The 18,708-nt window shown below is 47.4% G+C and overlaps 1 protein-coding gene across 1 annotated transcript in view; it reads right to left on the reverse strand.

Annotated features, from left to right (window-relative positions):
- The window catches only part of bsf (bicoid stability factor), a 43,365-nt gene that overhangs the window by 2,909 nt on the left and 21,748 nt on the right, over positions 1–18,708 (reverse strand). The window contains exons 18-27 of the mRNA XM_084582201.1: positions 18,277–18,324; positions 18,129–18,191; positions 16,149–16,701; positions 11,897–12,003; positions 11,088–11,156; positions 10,921–11,011; positions 10,038–10,272; positions 8,536–8,805; positions 2,640–2,880; positions 644–712 (exon numbers count right to left, since the gene is read on the reverse strand). Of these exons, the coding sequence (XP_084438327.1) occupies positions 644–712; positions 2,640–2,880; positions 8,536–8,805; positions 10,038–10,272; positions 10,921–11,011; positions 11,088–11,156; positions 11,897–12,003; positions 16,149–16,701; positions 18,129–18,191; positions 18,277–18,324 (1,746 nt within the window). The remainder of the gene's footprint in view (positions 1–643; positions 713–2,639; positions 2,881–8,535; positions 8,806–10,037; positions 10,273–10,920; positions 11,012–11,087; positions 11,157–11,896; positions 12,004–16,148; positions 16,702–18,128; positions 18,192–18,276; positions 18,325–18,708) is intronic.

The following is an 18,708-nucleotide window of genomic DNA, read 5'->3' on the forward strand; positions in this document are numbered from 1 at the left end:
AGCAGACAGCTCTATGCAGGTTTAGAGAAGGTGCGGTTAAGTAAGATTCGTACCACAACGAGGACAGGAAGAGAGGACAAGGTGCTACAATCACAGGCTTTCTATTCTGTCCATGTCACGCTAGCAATTTCTACAGCTTGTGGCAGCCAACAGCCATGGAACAATACTGTACTGAAGTGCATTTAAAAGAGCTGTGCCGCCTATAAAGAAGAAAATGTGATACAGTTGCTCAAGACAACCAATAAAAAAAAACGCTTTCTTTCCTTATGTTATACTAACTACATGGTTTGGTTTGGTTTTATGGGGTTTAACATTGCAAAGTGACTCAGGCTATGAGAGACGCCGTAGTGAAGGGCTCCGGAAATTTCGACCACCTGAGGTTTTTTGGCGTGCACTGACATCGCACAGCACACGGGTGCCTTGCTTTTCACCTCCATCAAAAAGCAACCGCCGCAGCCGGGATTTCATCCCGCAACCTTGGACACAGCAGCCAAGTGCTCTAACCACTGCACCACTGCTGTGGGGTACGAACTACATGGGGAAAGGCAGGAAAGTCCTAATATATGCATTAGGCAACCTCAATTCAGTATGTGGCAGTATCGAACAAGTACAACCCCTGACACATCTGGATGCAGGTGCTTACGTCTTTCTTGTCCCTGGATTCCCTGATCACCGGGGAGAACAAGAGCTGCGGGCGCATCTGCGGGAATTCCTGCAAGATGGAAAACAATGAGAATCGTGTTCCAGGAAAAGCATCGAGATCTTTGATGGTTATCATGGCCGCTTACCCTTAACCAACTGAAATAAAACAAATCTAATGCGGCAGAAACTGCCCACCAGTGGATACCAAGACAGAGGGCTACCCCTGGGGCCTTTACTTTGGGAGAGAGAGGAACAGATAAGGAAACACCCTTGTTGTAGCCTTGCTGTAGCATAAGATGGCAAACATGCCCAGTTTAATAGCCATTTTTGCAATGAGTGGCATTCTAAGATGTTACAGTGGTGCATTCAGTATGTACAAGATGGCTGAACGAACCTACATCCCAAGAGACCATTGGAACCAGTAGGCCAGCTAGGGAGAACTAATGGATTTAGTGAATTACTCTTTTACAAGGATTAAATGAAGTATGACAGCAGTTTTCAGCTTTGTTTTCCCCACTACAAATACAGTCCTGATACCCCAACGTGTGGCTTGGAGTAGCACTTTTCTCGTAACTACAACTGCGAGGAAAAGGAAACAAAAACTATTTGACAGAAGATCATTAAGGGAGACATCATGCTCAGAGCCTCTGTCCCTTAACCCTTTCGTTGTCACGAACGTAACGGTACGTTTTGCGCTTCCCCCCCTTCACAGTGTCACCTGCTCACCGGTACGTTCTCTATCGTGCATTCAAAACTTCGAGTCTGTGCGCGAATCTGCCGCACAGAAACTGTACTGTAGATTTAATAGATGGCTGCGCCATTTGTAAAATCTTTCTACAAGTTCGAATTTTCGCCCCGCGCTGTGTTTGTACGTATATATTGAAAAGTATGGAGCGACCACACCCACCCCCGCCACCTTCTTTGCTGGGGGACGCGGTCGCTCTGCGCGCGCTACTCTCCCGCTAACTGATCATGCGGTGCGTGCGTTTTGCGAAGCGCACGTGCAGTTACGGGTTCTAGGTTAGTTCTGCCATCTGCCGCAGGTTTGCAGGTTTTTATTTTTACTCTGTTGGTGTGTCTGCTATGACGCGTCAAGCTCAGGGGGGCGCGCCGTTGCCTCTCCAATAGCTCGACACGACTTGATCGCTGCTTTCGCTCTCTCTCGCCGCGCCCTTGCTTACGGCTAGCAGCAGCAAAGGAGGTTGTTTTAGCCTCTTTCCATCTCACTCTGTCCTCTTGATTTCACAACGTGCCACTTCTCTCCATTGTGCGGGCCACCGAAAGTGCGCCCTCCGTGCGCGCAGTTACTTTCGAATGGCTAACCGCGCGTGTGGGACCTTCGACTGCGGACTGGAGTGATGGCTCTTTGATTACGAATACAAGCCGAGCTCGGATTCGAACTCGAGCAGCATTTTTTTCTTATACTATCTTCATTTATCTCATCTATAATCGGGCCGATGATGATGATGATAACAACACCTGCAGAACACTGAAATTGTGCATATTCGTTGACTATGTGTTTTGTATAGCAATCATAATAAAAAATAAATTACTATGCTCGTTCCCTGAAATCAAGCTGACAGTGGGGAGTGCGTTGCGAAAGGGTTAATTTAAACCTTAGTGCAGTCACGATGCCTGTTTGATATATTTGACCAAAAGTAGCTGGTCTGCTGACATTGTGGCTACAGACAGCCGAATGGATCCATAGATTTCCTGCAGTTGATTTGGGCAATTTTGAAAAAAATCTGGTTATGGGGAACGGAAAGGCGCAGTAACAGTCTCACTTCTTAAAGAACACCGCAACCACACTAAGTAAGGGGATTAGTATTGAAGGAAGGAGTGAAAGAAGGAAAGAGATAGAGGCGTACTGATGGAGGGCTCTTGAGTTAATTTGAACCCCCTTAGGCCTGGGAAGAAGTATCAACACTATGCAGCACGTACACACATCTTTTGCATTTCATCCCCATCAAAACGCCTTCAAGTCTTTTGCCCAGCACCTGGAGAAGCTTGTCTGCGGCCGTGTAGTCCTGCTGGAGCACTCGGTGTATCCACATGGTGATAAGTGGCGCCCAGCAGTCGTGCTCAGTGCCGTACATGCGGCCCAGAGCCTGGACTCGATCAGCCAGCTCAGGGTGGCGGTTCAGCAGCCCTAACAGACCACCTATGGGACAGCGGCCACCTACGGCCCACTCGGCTGGCGCGGCCTCCAACTGCGAGAGCAGCTCCTCGGCACGTCCACTGCGCAACGAGAGAAGAGGCCCCAAACCATGGTAGCACAGTCTGAATAACTGTGAGGGTCGCACACAACTTCTGGTTCGGGAGACAGCATTCTTTCTAAATGCAAGCCGATTCTCGCAATGTCCTGATAGTATGTTTCTCTGTTACTGATCTGCCACCATTCGCTCCAGATATGAGAAAAAAAAAAAAGATTCCAAGTGGCAGACAAAAAAAAAAAAAAAAAAAAAAAAGAAAAGTGGTGAAGCAGTTAAAGGGAAGCTGAAACGATTTTCAAATTTCATGAAATTTGGTGGTTGGAAAAAAGGGGTTTTGTTAGTCATGTGTGTCAATAAGAAAAACAGAAACCGCTTGTTAAAAACGTGCCACGGTCACGCCCTCGTCGCTGCCGGGAGCGGCAGGGGCGGGGCGTCGAATCTGAGGAACAGGCAGATGTGACAGGCAGATGCGCGCTTTGGGGATCTTCGGATCAGTGCAATCTGCTGCTGGTACCATTTGTTTTCTCCAGTTCTACCGTTCTCTGCTGAAGGTTCCGCATGTTCAAAGATCCCATGAGGTCAACCAGCAGATACGACGCTGTTACGGAGTGTTACGACGCCCTCCGACTAGTGAGTCTCTTTTGCTCAGTTGAAAAATAAACGCCGTTCGATGTTCGAAAATTGTTTTCTCGCGTCATTAGAAAACAAACATCCTTGTGAGTGCGGGAAGCAAGTGATGGCTATCAGCCCGGCTTTTCGTTGTTCAAGCATAGGTGGTCCAGGCGACATGGTCTCCTAGAGGATAAGAAAGTTTCGGTGCTGTGGGCCTCTGTCATGAAAAGGAGAGAAAAATCTTGCCTTCGGAATCAGCTATGTTTTGCACTGATTATTTGCATGCCGATGGCGATAATTGAATCTTGGCAGCGATTGCGGCCATTTGGGATTCCAGTTAAATCAGCACAACTGAAGTTTGCAGCCGTTCTGTCATTGTTCCCTCACCTAATTGGGTTAATACCGCTGTTGCACGGCTGGCTTCACCGTTGTCAAACCGAGGATACCGAACGCGATTCGCGTCTCGCTGTTGTTACACAGCTCGCCGCAGTTCTCGGCTATGTCAACAATTACCAATTAGATACAGCAAACAAAAAGCATATTACAGTGAAATCTCGTTACTACGAACACCACATTAACGAACTTTTCAAATTAAAGAATTTTTTAAGAATCCCTGGCAGATTTGCCATGTTTTCAATGTAAAACTATTTCAGAATTACGAATTTCAAAATAGCGTATATTTCAGAATAACGAACATATTTTATTTCTTGTTCTATAATTTTGGAACATCAGTATTACGAATTTGGCTAAAATTAACAGCACCGCAGCTTGCAACTTTCGCGTGAAACGAAACAGAAACCGCCGTTTCTGTGTGTATGGTCCGTGGGCTGTAGCTGTCATCATCAGGACATCTAGGACCAGCTCCTAGCGCCACCATGAAGCTATGGTTTATTACGCAGTAGCCAGCAGGCCTAGCTGCCTGCATTTTTTTTCTTCCTGTGTTGTGTGCCATATGCGACTAGGTCGTTCGTGCGTTCGCGCGTGCGGGACGGTATTTTTTTTTTTTGCCGCTGATTATCTTATTGCGAAGTTTGTGCGAGATTGGCGATGATATTAGCCAGCGAAGTGCCAAGAAGATATGAACGCAGGGAAAAAGCGATCCGGCCTCTACAGACAGCTAGCATTGCCCCATCGACTGCCGCGATCATTATGAAAGACCGAGACGAGATTTTCAAAGCTCAGGAAGCATTGAGGATGATGGGGTCATAAAAAACTCCGTTTTTTTTTTTTTTTTTGCACATGGACAAAGTCCGTACTTTCATCGCTCGGTGCAATCACGCACGCGATGAGGTGTTCCGGAAAGATGAAGGTGTATGTGCTGTAGTGGTGTAATGTAGTGCGCGGTCGTGTTTGCTGCACGCGGCAGAAGAAAATAATGGATTTCTTCAAATAAATCAGCTTTGGAGTTAGTGCAACCTTTTCACTTGAGGTTTTGCTTGTCTACAGACGTGCCTACTGCCAAAGTATGTCATTTTCATACCTAGGTCTGACCACTGGCTTATAATCGCAGATTCATTACAACGATATTTCAAAATAACGAATGATTTTTCGCGGTCCCGCGGGATTCGTTATATCGAGATTTGACTGTATTGGTAGAACGAAGCTGCATTTGCAATAGCCATTTATAACGCAGTGTCTGGAGTGCCGTGCTGCATGCGCGGCAACAGCACACTCAAGCATCGTCCGAACGCAGCACTGCCTCCACATGCCGCGCCGGCCGCGCCTTCCGCAAGCTGTCCGTGGATCCCTTGTGCTGTCTCATTTTTTATTGCGGTGCTAAATAATAAGCTCAGGGATAACAGAATGTCAAAAATTAACCCTTACTGAAGCTCGCTGACTGAGATGCTGGTAGGATAACTGCGATACAAGCAAGTTTCTCTTCACAGCTGTGTAGTGGCAGTCTCCAGTGCCGTCGCGGCTCATCCGATCTTGTATGTATACATTAGCTCATTTTCTAAGGCGGCACCGTGATAAATGATATCTTCATTTCATTGTGAGACAGTGATTTACAGTAGGCAGTTCTATGAGTAGCTTGTTTACTACAGCGCTGCTCAATTTCCAAGCGTAGTCTGCTGTGGCGCCGATGCGAAACAATATAGGCACGACCAGGGAGTGCGCTAGTGCCCGTCCGCCACGCTCGCTGTCGGCACCGTTCCGGTAAGCTCGCGTCATCCGGCGCTGCAGGCACTGTGAACATGTCTGATTTCATGATGCAGCTGAAGCCGGATCATTTTCGGCGTTGCGTTGAACAGCGCACCGCGCAAACTAGCTGCAAAGATAGGATGGGAAGCAGCTGCAGTACGCATGTGTTTGTCGTTGCGACGTTGAGCAATACTCGAAGGTTGTATAAACGCGCTGTCGACTAGGATTTCATCATATATAATGCCTATTCCTTTTGTTGCTATTGAAACAAGCTTTAGTGTGGAAAGGGCAGTTGTTAAAACGGGAGCCAGCTCTTGCGCTTTTCGACTTGGGCAAATGTGCTGACGTTGCTTTTGCTGTTGACATATTCGACAGCATTTTTGTTTTATTGTAGCGCCGTTTTTCTTTTCTTTCTTTCTTTCTTTTTTTTTTTTTTTTAACTGCTGGTTGCTCGAACACTTACGGTAAGTGTTCAAGGTGTTTTACATTCGTTCGAATAATCAATAACATTTTAAATCGAGTTCTCAAGTCCCCTGCAGCAACGCGCACGCAGCAACATCACCGGCGCCGGCCTGGCATACCCGTGCTTGACGTCATGATGGGCTCGGCCAATTACGAACAACAGCGGCGTTTGCTTGGAAGGCGGTCCCGCTGGTGCCAACTTTCTTATAAGAACTGCCGTTTGCGCACCTTTCTGCCTTTTTTAAGTATGATAGTCTTGTTCGGCAGACAAAAAACTATAAAATGCCGCACATAACTCATTTTTTTAAACGTTTCAGCTTACCTTTAAGTTCTGATTTAAAGGGTATGACACGACAGTGTTAAGAATGGCGACTGTTTCTGGCTCCCCCTGTGGATCTCATTCACGTATATGCAGTTTGCTCAATCCCAAATCCCTTAACTTGTACAATCGAGCCTCGTTATAACGAAGTAGTACGGGGCGCGAAAATTTGTTGGTTATATCCGATATTCGTTATTCAAGTGTGGGCCCAAATTCTTGTAAATAGTTTACTAATAAAATGAAACGAAATGCACACTTGTGAGGACAACATAAAGATGCGAAAACGCACAATTTTTTAAAATTGAAAGCTTGGTATAAGCATGAAATCTCGCCTTTCATTTCACGTTGGAGGGCAAAAATTAATAATAAGAAGGGACGTTAACTCCTTGCACAATTTGCGCGATGAAGCCATCAGACTCGGGGAGTGTAGCGTGCGAGCACAGGTCAGTCGCAGTAGCAAAGGCACGGCAGAGGCTTGCGCCATAACGAGGCAATGGTGATGACATGCCAGCCACATGCTTGTCAGCCGTTGCATGGCCGGACACGACCAGCGGCGCCGGCGGCGGTGACACTAGAGCCTGGCCGCGAATGGCCGTTTATGACCTCCGAGATCACAGCGCAGAGGTGTGATCTCGGAGGACATGGGCCGTTGGCGCTAGTTTTTGTCGCTGTCGATAGATGACGTAGCACGCGAACGCGTGGGCGATTTAAACACACTTCAGAACACTGTACTTTGGCGGCACTACTCAAGTTCGACCATGGCCGTTCATAGCCTCCGAGATAACCGCGTCCGGGGGTGTGATCTCGGAGACCATAAGCCGTTGGCGGTAAATGACGCGGCACGCGAATGCGCGGGCGATTTAAAACACATCTGCGGTGGGCGATTGGATTAATTAAAAAGTGCTTTCTTGATGTTTTTTCCGGCTTCTTTACGCATTTTTAGCCATTTAAGTGCAAAAAACTGCTTCGTTATAGCCGATCTAGCGTAAAATTTTGAAAATTTTCTTTCGTTATACAAAAAGAACTCCTATAGAAATAAACCATAAAATAACCAAACATTGAGTTTAGTTCTTTTCGTCCGATAATTCACTATATCCGTGTTTGTTATAGCGAGGTTCGACTGTACATCTATTATCTCACAAAAACTCATTAGCATGCAATCATAAGCTACAACATTCTGTGAAATACCGCCCCACCCAGATGCAAGTCCCACTCTCCAAGAAACCCGTACGAATGTGCAGTCTTTGTCAAAAGTTTACACCCCAGGGGGTTCGCTTTTGAGCCGCACCATATGGCTCGGTAGATGGGAAAAGTTTATTCCGTCAAAACCACGTGTACATGGTTCCGTGCTAGCCGGCCATCAGTCCTTAATTGATGACAACCGAGTGGGCCACTCCACGGCCCGGACATGGACGGCCGGGTCTGAACTGGCCAACAACACGACCTCCCACTGCTCGAGAGAAGGATACTGCCGCAGAACTGCAGGGGGTGGCTCCTTCTTGCATTCCCACAGGATACGATCATATGTTGCCTGGTCCCTACACCATTTACCCTCTGGCTTCAACTCTTGCAGATATATTTTGCTTAGTATACAAGGATTAAGGAAAGATCTCGTCTGCAGTCTTCTCCAAACACACTTCTGCTCTTTGGCCAAAGTCTTATCCGGCGGCAGGAAAACCCTACGGCTCATCTGGTTGTGATTTGTAATGTCACGGAAGGACACCAGCCCATCTCCCGATAAAACCCCCAAGAACACACTCGTATGCATTCCCAGTGTTCAAAATCTCCGAAGGCATGGCGATTTTTTTTGCGCTACCATCTCAAAGTAGAAGGACTTTCATGAATGAAAAAGGAGTGTCACTACGGGGCTTAGAAGCAGAACCCCTGGGTTCTAAACTTTTGACAAAGACTGCGGATGTGTGGCTTAGGAGTGGTGCGACTTGCGATCCAAGGGTCCCGGGGGGTTCGAGTCCCATCTCGAAAGGACTACACGAGCTTGCAGCGCCTGTCAATTTGGTGGTGTCAAGTGGCCTCGTGATGTCGTATAACGCAGCCATGTCACCTGCATGCTCGTAATTTTTCACGCAAAATGCCGACGTGGAAAACACTGCTAATGCCAAACGGACTGTAACGCATCGCACTAACCTGTGCACATAGGCATTGCATAGGAGGTTATCAAAGGACAGCTGCCGCAGCAGCCGGTCGGGCAGCTGAGGGCGCAGCATGGCCAGCGTCTCCACTTCACCCAGGTTGGCCAGCTGCTGCACTAGGGGCCGCAGGGCTCGGGAGGGCACGGTCGTCGGGTTCGCAGTCGGCAGCAGCTGCTCGGCCAGGCGGAGTGCCTCCCGCACTCGGCCTTGCCGGCCAAGCGCCTCCAGCAGACGGAAGCCCTTTCGTGCGCCGGACTCTGCACCACTGAGCCGGCCACCACCACAGCACACTTTATAATGAATTTCTTAAATCATGCTTCAAAAAAAAAAAAGGGGGGGGGGGGGGGGTCTTTCATCCTGCGTTTAGACGCAGGAAGTGCTTAAATGAGTTCTGGCACCTGCTACTGGCAGTAAGCTGTGACACGTATATGGTGCTGAGCAGTTCATAGCTTCCCCCGGGCGGCAAGATAACAGCTGTCATTTAAGTTGATGGCCCCTGCTGTGATAAGTTATCCAAAAAAGAATAAACAAGCACCTCTAGACGCCCCAAAAGAAAAGTTTCACCGAAGGTTATGAAACCTGTGGGGCCTACAGAAAGTTTAGCTTGCACTGAAGTTCCACTTTATATAATAAAGCACTCTGGCTGAAAGCCACAAGGGCAGCTTCAACTGCCACTCTAGTCTCTCCAGACAATCACTCCAGACTCTCACAATTAGCAGTCAGTAACCGATGCTAGCAATTGTATGTGAAGAAGTCACAGCCTGCAAGACCTAAGGCACTGGCTCTATATGGTATATATAGGGCATTCCAGTAGCTACAGCGCCCCTGTGCCTATGCTAAGAAATAGTGCAGCCACATAGTTTTACCACTAGCCCGCAGCATTGCCAACAGGTCGGCGATACATGGCCAGCTAGTCAAGCCAAGCTTCGCACTCTTTCAAATGAATATAGACTCTTCGCTGCTTTTTCTTCTGATTTTTTTTAGAGGCATCTCATTGTTCTGGAGTATACACACATTTACTCTTCGTCCATCCACCACGTTCATTTGTCTTTCTAGTGTACCAAAACTGCACGCTCATCATGCGTTGTTCGCGAATTCTACACATGTGCGACGGTACCACGTGTGATGGTTTATTTACGGGTTTTAACGTCCCGAAGCGGCTCACTTGTGAGGTGTCACCGCTTCTACCATGTCCCACATAAAGTGGCCCCGAAGGCCTTTACCAATCTGGAGCATTTCAGCCTTAATGTTCCTGACAGTGTGCACTCAGAAAAACACAACAAAACGAAATTGTACCTGCGGCATACTTTCACCTCACATTACTGAGCAAGTATATTTACTGCGATGTGGGCAGTTTCTCAGTATTTTTTATTTTTTTTTCATGAGGCGATGACTTTCTCAGTCAAACAGGAAAGAAAAGAAATTTCCCCAATCTGTAAACTGCAATGCAAATGAAAACAAAACACAGCCCTCTGTAACAGGAGAAGGAGCACACACCTCTGCCATTGTTCAAGCGCAGCATCAAGGTTAGAGGTCAGGAGGGCATCGAAACTCTCAGCCTGGCTGCCCTGCCCAGGTTGTCCGGGGGGCGGAGGGGGTGTAAAGGGCACAGGCCGGTCCAGGCGCTGCAGCAGGGCCGCCAACACATGCAAAGTGCGGCTGCTCGGTTGCACATTCTCCTCCTGCATCTGGGCCCAGGCGTCCAGGGCACGGTCTGCGTCCCCTGCCGCATCTGCACATTGCCCCAAACAACAACCTCCAATTTTTGCTTTTTGAAGATTCAATAGGCGAGGTGAAACCAAGGTCACCACATGCTTCTGATGACCTTCAAACAGCTTTGAGGTTAAGTTGGAACTTATTGTTCCATTCTGCCTTTCCCTCTTCCACCGCCAACCTCCTCAGTCTCCAGCCGAATCCCATTCTTTCTCCTTCCATTCTCGCCCTCCTCTTCTAGATGCACATCCCCCCGCCATCGCCCACTCCCAAAGCCATTAAAAGCCACCCATTCCCTCTAACCCTCTTCGCGGGGACGGTATTTCCATCTCTCAGGTCTGCCACCTGCCGGCCGTGGCAGGTGGTGCTTAACACTGCTACAGCCTGCTCCAATTGGCAGGGCCGACAGCTACTACACCAGCTACTGCACCGATGACGTGCAATTCAGGAATGGGTGCCCAAGGATGCACTCTAAATACTAAACTGGAGCAATCGCTACTTTGGCCACTCGTTCCAGCAGCAGGCATATGAATCGAGTCCTACAATTTTCAGAGGTCTGCAGTGCTGTTCACACAGTCTTTCTCACACTTTCTTCATAGGCTTGCTGGCTACGAAAAGCCGCCACAATCCCCAGCGCTGCCAGCACAGCAGCAAAAAGGAAACCCACCGTAGGCCCTAAACAGGAAGCAGTAGAGGGCGTCACGGTTGACATCAAACAGGTTGCGCGTGATGCTCAGGAGCTGCTCCAGCTGTGTCACCTGCGTGCACCACGTTAGCTGTCAGAGTTTGCACCACCCGCCCAATCCAGTAGGTGAAAGAACAGGAGGCACCAACCATGTTGCGGCGTAAGAAGTTCTCACAGATCTGGTCCAAGCGCTGGTGCCGTGCCCGTAGTCCGGGAGTCTGCACAAAAAGGTCACCACCAAACACAGCTGCAGATGTTAAATGTGACCACAGTCCTCACTAATAATCACAACCAATAACACCCCTTCAACATTACACATCACAATTAATCCCTTGATCTGGTTTAGTTTTATAGGGCTTAATGTCCCAAAGTGACTCGGGCTATCAGGGACACTGTAGTAAAGGGCCTTGAAAATTCTGACCACCTAGGATTCTCCGATGTGCACTGACATCGCTCAGTACATGGGTACCTAGCTTTTGGCCTCCATCTCTCAAAGTGTACCTCTATCATCTCACACATAATCATTAGCATAGAGTCATGAGCTACCATGCTATGTGAGAGGCGACCAGACACAAATATAAAATCCTCACATTAAGTCATACAAACATGCCTGCATGGCCTAGGCGTAACATGTCCAAAGATCCCAGAGGGTTCTATGGAATCTCAAAGGAGTAATCTGAGTTGGCATGCCCACGATTCTCTCAATGGGTTTACTGAAGAATGGGGCGCACTGAAAAAAAAAAAAAAAAATGTATGGCTCAGAGTCGAAAAACCTCGCGTCATAAAACTGACCTCCTAGCACAGCGCTCAGAATAGAAAAAACAGTAACAAAATGTGAAAGAAATGAAGTAGAGAAAAGAAGCACTTTAACGGGACCGTGTGTCAAGACAGCAGTGAGCCTGGTTCAAATATATTCCTCGATAGTTGCGGCCCGCTCTACGCGTGCACTTGAGCTCACCTCTAGAATCTTCTGAGCCTGGCGCACGTGACCACACTCCAGGAAGTAGCTGGCCAAGTCAAACAGGGTGTTCGCCTCCCCGTGCACCTCCGTGCTAATATCCACCACTAGAAGCAGCATCCACAGAGTGAACACAAAATCAAGCCCAGTGTACAAGTATTCCAAACAAAAAATTTCAAGTTCTCATATACTGCGTTTGCTCGCATAATGCTCACACTCGCGTAATGCTCGCACCCCCCACATTGGCTGTCAAAAATTTGATTTTTTTTTTTCCTTTTCATCATCACACCACCAAAGTTACTGCCCCGATAGTCGTTTGCTGGTAGTAGCAAGTTCCTTCTTTGAAGCGCTACTGAAACTAGCTGGCCTAGTTGTGTGTGCAAGCTACCAGGTGGTGATAGCATGCTTGGGTATATCATAATCATCATCATAGGTTATGCTCGTTGAGTCGTCTTGTACATTCCGCCATTTCGAGAGGTCCCCGTGTCTCGTTGTCATTGTTCCTTCGCTCCGTCTGTGTTGCTTGTTTTGTTCCTCCGCCTACCGTATTCTTGATCCCGCATCGCGATGGGGTGGTATGCAAGCTATACAGCTGCTTTTAAGCTTAAAGCAATCGAGTACGCGCTAGAGCATGGCAACCGCGCTGCCAGCAGGCACTTCAGCGTCAACGAGTTCTGCGTATGCTTTGCTAGAGACGGCGACTGCAGTGTAGCAACGGACCTGGATCAAGATTCCGATCAAGAGTAGAACTGTATGGTCTGCTGTGAACATTCTACCAAGAAACACGGTGAGTGGCGGTGAGGCTGCGTGCGGCAAATAAAATGCTATAGCAATTCGTGCTTTTGACTATCCTGTACTTTTATAACAAAGGTAAGTTGTGCTTGGAAGTAATGTTTTGGTTATAGTTACAACAGCTGGCCTATGAATCCTGATTCACAGCTATATAAATTTGCTTTTAGCGTTCCAAAACATTTGCTAGAAAAGTTTCCCAGCATAATTATCACACCCCCTAATTCACATGAATTTTCTACAAAAAATAGTGTGAGCATTACGCAAGTAAATACGGTAGAAACAACAAGTATATACACATCTCATACGATGCCTCAGCAGTAAAACGGTGTCTAACAATGCCCATGAAAAGAGCGCCAAGCAACATATCATTCGTCTATGTTGCACCACTCAAGCAGGTCTAGCAATCGTGTTCCTAATGCAGCTGCTCAAAAGCGTGACCTTAAATGGCTCATGAAAAAAGCTATTTACTACAATGCATGAAATGCACACGAGCAATAGCTATCTCACCTACCCTCTCTACAGCGCAAAAATGTTTAGGCTAGCTTTATTAGCACCGAACATATGGGCGATTGAACATGACGTGCCTCCTCTCCCCCCTCAACTCAACTCAATCTGGCATGGAAGAAAAAGAAAAGAAGAAAACAAGTCATAACAGCACCCAACAGTTTCACTGACTTCAGTGGGGAGGTTTGTGTGTGGAAATGTGTCACCCCAATCGGTTACGAGGGGTCGCTAGGAGCGGTTTTTAAAAATTATTTACAAATTATCAGCTCCACGGAATGTTTTCAAATTTGGCTTGAATATTCAGAAAGACTACGACCTCTATGAATTTCTTGCTTTAGAATTTTACCGCAAGTAGCAATTCAGGGGCACTTTAAAAAAAATTACCTATTTGTGAATTTCATATTGTAAGACTGACACGTGTTAGTAGGAGAAGAAATAGATAGTATCAATATCGCCCTGGTCATGACACATGTTATTTCTTCTTCTACTACTAACATGTTAATATGGCCATCCAAACAACGACCGTGACGTTGCTCTGTTGAGGCATCACGTAAGGCATACGTAAACTGCAACGGTTGTTGATTTCAACTCCCTCTGGGGAGACTTATGTGGAGAGCTGCAATGAAGGCAAAGAAGCAGTGATAAAACTGCCACTTTTGTATGCCTAATGTGACCTTCAAACCTACTTGGGGTATCATGACTACTGTCTGCTGGCTGTAACTGAAACAAACACTATGTGGGAAAAGGAATTCAATTACAAAACATTTAGCAGACATTGGTGAATTCCACAGGGGGACCTGCACTTTCCAAAGTCTTGCAAAACACTGCAAAACTTTGAAGTCTTTAAACACTTTTTTAAAACCTTCAAGATTCCTTGTGTTGTGCTTATCTTAGCTTACCATGGTACCAGTGGGCACAGGCCTGGCATTACACTCAGTGCCAAATGGCTGGCTGTGAACATCCTCTACCATTGCCTTGTGGGGACGAAATTAAGTTCGTCATCATTAGACAGGCAGACAGTCATTGCCAAGACACTTTAACCATTTTAGCAATTATACTCCTGTTAAAACTGCTGAAGCCTACAGCCACCAGCTTCCAAAGATTAGCGTCACATCAGCCATCGGCACAACAACATTATCAATCAGTTGTACATGTTACAAGTTATTAATTACATAATTTTCCTGCACCCTTTCATTGATCAAGTACATTTAAAAAAAATAATGTTTCACATAATTTTATTTTTTCCTGCAATTGATCACAGGTAGCAAGAATTTCTTTTTCTGTAACGGGGTGTAACCTATACAGTGAAAGCCCCTTAATTTGAACCTCGATAATTCGAACTACACTACTTGAATCGGCCAAGCTCCATAGAGATCTGTGTACAAAAAAGCACATTAATTCGAATGCGAGTCAGTTCCCCTACGGATAATCCGAACTACGTGCCACCGTGTCTGGGCAGCTTGGCGCACAGCACATGGCAAAAAAAAATCTCCGCCAAAGACCGGCATAGTTAGAGGCTGCGCACGTCCAGAACGGGGACAGAAGATGAAACCATATGAAGCAATGGCAGTGTGGGTAAATCCTAATTGACGCCATAACCGGCGCGGCGGCGGGTGGCGCTGGAGGGTAGGGTTGGCTGCCTGCTCTCTCCTCCGTGCAACCTCCGAAACTCGCAACTAAATGCTCGTTAATTCAAACCCTGTTAATTTGCAAATACGGATAAGCACTGCTGGCGCGGTCCCAGCCAATGCCCATGAAAAGCTATGAGGTACGTCGGACGGGCACGCGCTACGGGTTACGCGGGGGATTTTTTTTTTTTTTTTTTTCATTTTTTTTTTCAAGTCGTTCATCATTCCAGCCATCAGACTTTAATGAAAGTACATTACGGAACCAACATTTAGAATCGTTCACTTCAAAAGGCGTTTGCTGCTATTGCGCGTTTCAGTCATTGAGTGGCAGCAGACGGCGCCCGCCCCAATTGCCCATGGCATGATAAAGCAAATGTACTGAAAACGAAGCTTGCACAACCGGAAAAGCGCTCGGCATCTTGGCGCACTGCCACAAAATGCGTTCTGGACCCTGACGGCCGGAGGGACGCGCTAATGACTGACACCCTTTTTTTTTTCATATGCTTACACAAAGATTCGAGGTGGGAGGGTTTATTATGCGAGCGGGTTCGTTGCGCGAGTAAATATGGTAAATTTACCTTAATGCAAATGGTTCTTGTCAGTTGTTTTGAGGCCATTCGTTAATTCGAGAATCAGATAATTCGAACTTTTTTTTCCCGGTTCCGCGAAGTTCGAATTAACGAGCTTTTACTGTAGTATTATTGAAAACTTAAACCTGGTGACAAACGGTGCTGCTGGTGATGTTTCCTCCGTAACAGAGCAACAACAGACTGACTGCAGAGAGGCACAGCACGCGTAATTGTGTTTGGGCCGCAACCGGGTCGCTGCTGTCTTCTATGGCAGCTCCTATCCGGAGAAGTTATATATGCCTGCTCTGTAAAAACCCCCAACCCAGTCAAATGGCATCACAATTTGCCTACAATTGATGCCATGTACACAGTATCTTCACTATATGAAACACTAAAAGAACAGACAGTTTGTGAACCCCTTTATTGTGGACACAAGTTTGGATACCTCTGATGAATGCGAGCTTCTGCTGGCATCTGGATTACCCTATTTAAGACTTAGTGTGTGATCAGTAAAGGGTGAAGCTAAGAGCTTCACCAGCTGTTAGCTGACAAACTGATCCGTTTATACTATGGTACCTAATGTTCTGATGCATGCAACTTTTAGGTGATTCCGCAGACGGTGCAAAATCTAAAAGCATCTGAATTTCAGACAGACCATAATTATGTCCAGCGTTGAAATACAGAGTCTGCGACAAGGTCCACAACTTGTGCAGTGATCTGGTTCTGGACACTGCCACCAAAGGGGGTTCACCCACTCACCCTTCTGGAGATCCTCTGACCGCTCCAGTTCAATGAGCTTCTTGGACAGCTCCGTCTTAGCGGGCGTCAGTCGGTAGCGGCGGGCGCACTCCTCGAAGGTGGCCAGGGCTCCTGGCAGGTCATCCTGCACCAGGCGGGCGTGCACCAGGGGCACCAGCAGGGCCCCTGTGGGCGCTACCCACTGGCGGCTCAGCAGCAGCTCCAGGGCTCGGTTGACAGGGCCGCCTTGTTCCGCCAGGGCCTTCAGCAACTGGATGGCCGCACGCTCCAGCCCTTGCTGTGGCTGTAGCAGCTCCCCCGTGCTTTCTTCAAGCAGACGCAGGGCATCGTCTGCATTGCCCCGGTTGGCCTCCAGGGCAGCCAGGCCCAGCAGCTTGTAGCCGTCCAATCGGAAGGATGGGTCCACTTCGCGCACCTGGCGCAGGTGGTCACGTGCCTTTTCCAGGTCGCCCACCGACACAAAAAGGTCCAGCAGCTGGGCGTGCATGGCACCCGTGAAGGTACACCCCTCCTGGCGCAGCTGCTCAGCCACCGACAGCGCTCGCTCCACGTGCTGCAAGACGGCGGGAGATGGAGGGTCACTCGGGCTTCAGAAGGGGAAGTCCCCGGAAGAGCACATTAAGCAAGAAAGCAGGTGTTGCTCTCACTTCCTCAAGAGTATAGACACCAAATTTTGGTGGCATTTTTCTTCTTGTTAATGATGCATAAGGCATTCCTGTTTACAGGTCACCCCTCCGTTTCTGCCTACGATTGATACATAATTTTAATTGAATTTTCTTTTCTGACCAGTTTCGGTTTCAGCAGCCAAGGGATGGCTGTGACGTCACAATAAAGTCTAAGTCACATGCGGCAAGGGAAAACGGCAATATAATCACAGACTCTTGACGTGTTGCAATTTCTATTCCTGAGGCAGGCTGGCTTTGGCGTTGCAGTGAAATCAGACGACACAGTAACAAATATATTACAATTTCTTTTATTTTTTGATACTACGCAATCCACACTTGACTTTGACGTCACAAGCATCACTCGGCTATTGAAACTGAAGAAATTTGATTATACTATACATTATTCAGCGGTCGTAGGCGGACATCACATAGTGATCCGTCTACAGTAATCTCATATACATAATTACAAAGGCTAAAACACGAACCTAAAAATTAGGTGTCAATACTTCTTTAAGGAATATGCAGTCCACTGTGCCGCATCAGTAGTTGGCCATGGCTCAGGCTTGATGAGTGTGGCCCTGAATGTCTAAAGCTGACAAGCAAGAATGTCCCTTAATCTCAGCCTTGACCATTATAAACCAAGCAAACTCAGATCACCTTCAAACAAATCACTAACAATGCAAAAAGAAAAAGAAAAAAAAAAAGAGAAACAAGATCTGTAGAACTATGCTTTCTGGCTTTGCACCTTAATCAGCAAAAGCTGTCATAGCTTTGGTTTCGCCACTTAGCCCAGCATTTCGGAGCGGAAAAGCTACATGTCGCAGATAGCTACCGCGGGTTGTTCTCATGGCAACCACACTAAGGTGGTGCATTCCTTTGCCTGCATCAGAACAGCCTTTGTCCACCACAGCAGCTAGCCCCAGGGATCTTTCTGTGCAGGTCATCTTCAGGGCCTCTCCCTTAATCTCCTCTACCAAGTGGAGATTTTCCTCTCCCCATCTTCTTACTGTGATTTGTTTCAAGTGACCAGGATAAACCAATTGCAGGTATACATAATTAAAGGTCTTAGAGCTGACGCTGTAGGTACCAGGGTAGAATGCAGGTATAACGGTTACACCAAATCTAAAGAGAAATAGTAAGGCTTACCCGGTGCAGTTTACCACCAAGACTGCAAGAGTTGTATTGGTAAAGCGAGTTCCTCCGACTTCTCAAAACCCATAGAAGAAAACGTGAACATCCCATGAACTAGAGCATGTCTGTGTGTTGCGTGTGTGTGTGTGTGTGCTATTCACAGGTTCAAAGGAAACGCACTGACCCGGAAGCGGCAGTGCAACAGCAGCAGTCGGCGTAGGGCTCCTCGGGTGTTCATGCCCTTGCTCTGCAGCAGAGAGAGAAACAGACAGGATGTCACCAGTGTAGCCCAGAAGAGGCCCAATGCAGACTCAGGAGCAAGCAGCACACACCTGCAGCTCGACCAGGTGAGCCTCGAGCTCCTCAATGCCCATGTCGTTCTGAAAGGAGAAAGAATGCAAATGGTCGGCGATAAAACACAAGTTCTTTCAAATTAGCAAAACACCCCCCCTCTTCCATCTTCATGAAAGGCAGGCCCCTCAATCCCTTTCAGCCAGCATATCTTCACAAAGCAATAAAGAGTGCCACACTGTGGCTAGGAGTTTGCTACAGGCTACTGAATAGAGCATTTAGCTTGTTACCGCCGTTACAATCCCCCACGGAGGCAATAGGCGGTAGCACCAATAAAATTTAGAAAGAGAAAACAAGTGGGCTCGTATTCCGACTCTGTATTGGCTGTTTCCATAACACATCATCTGAACAAATATGAACCCCCAACCTCTCTTCCACCTCCTGGCGCCAGGAAAAGCGGCTCCTTTCCTAAG

Source organism: Amblyomma maculatum, chromosome 10 (assembly GCF_055883805.1).
Source record: "Amblyomma maculatum isolate TAMU_Amacu chromosome 10, ASM5588380v1, whole genome shotgun sequence".
NCBI lineage: Eukaryota > Metazoa > Arthropoda > Arachnida > Ixodida > Ixodidae > Amblyomma > Amblyomma maculatum.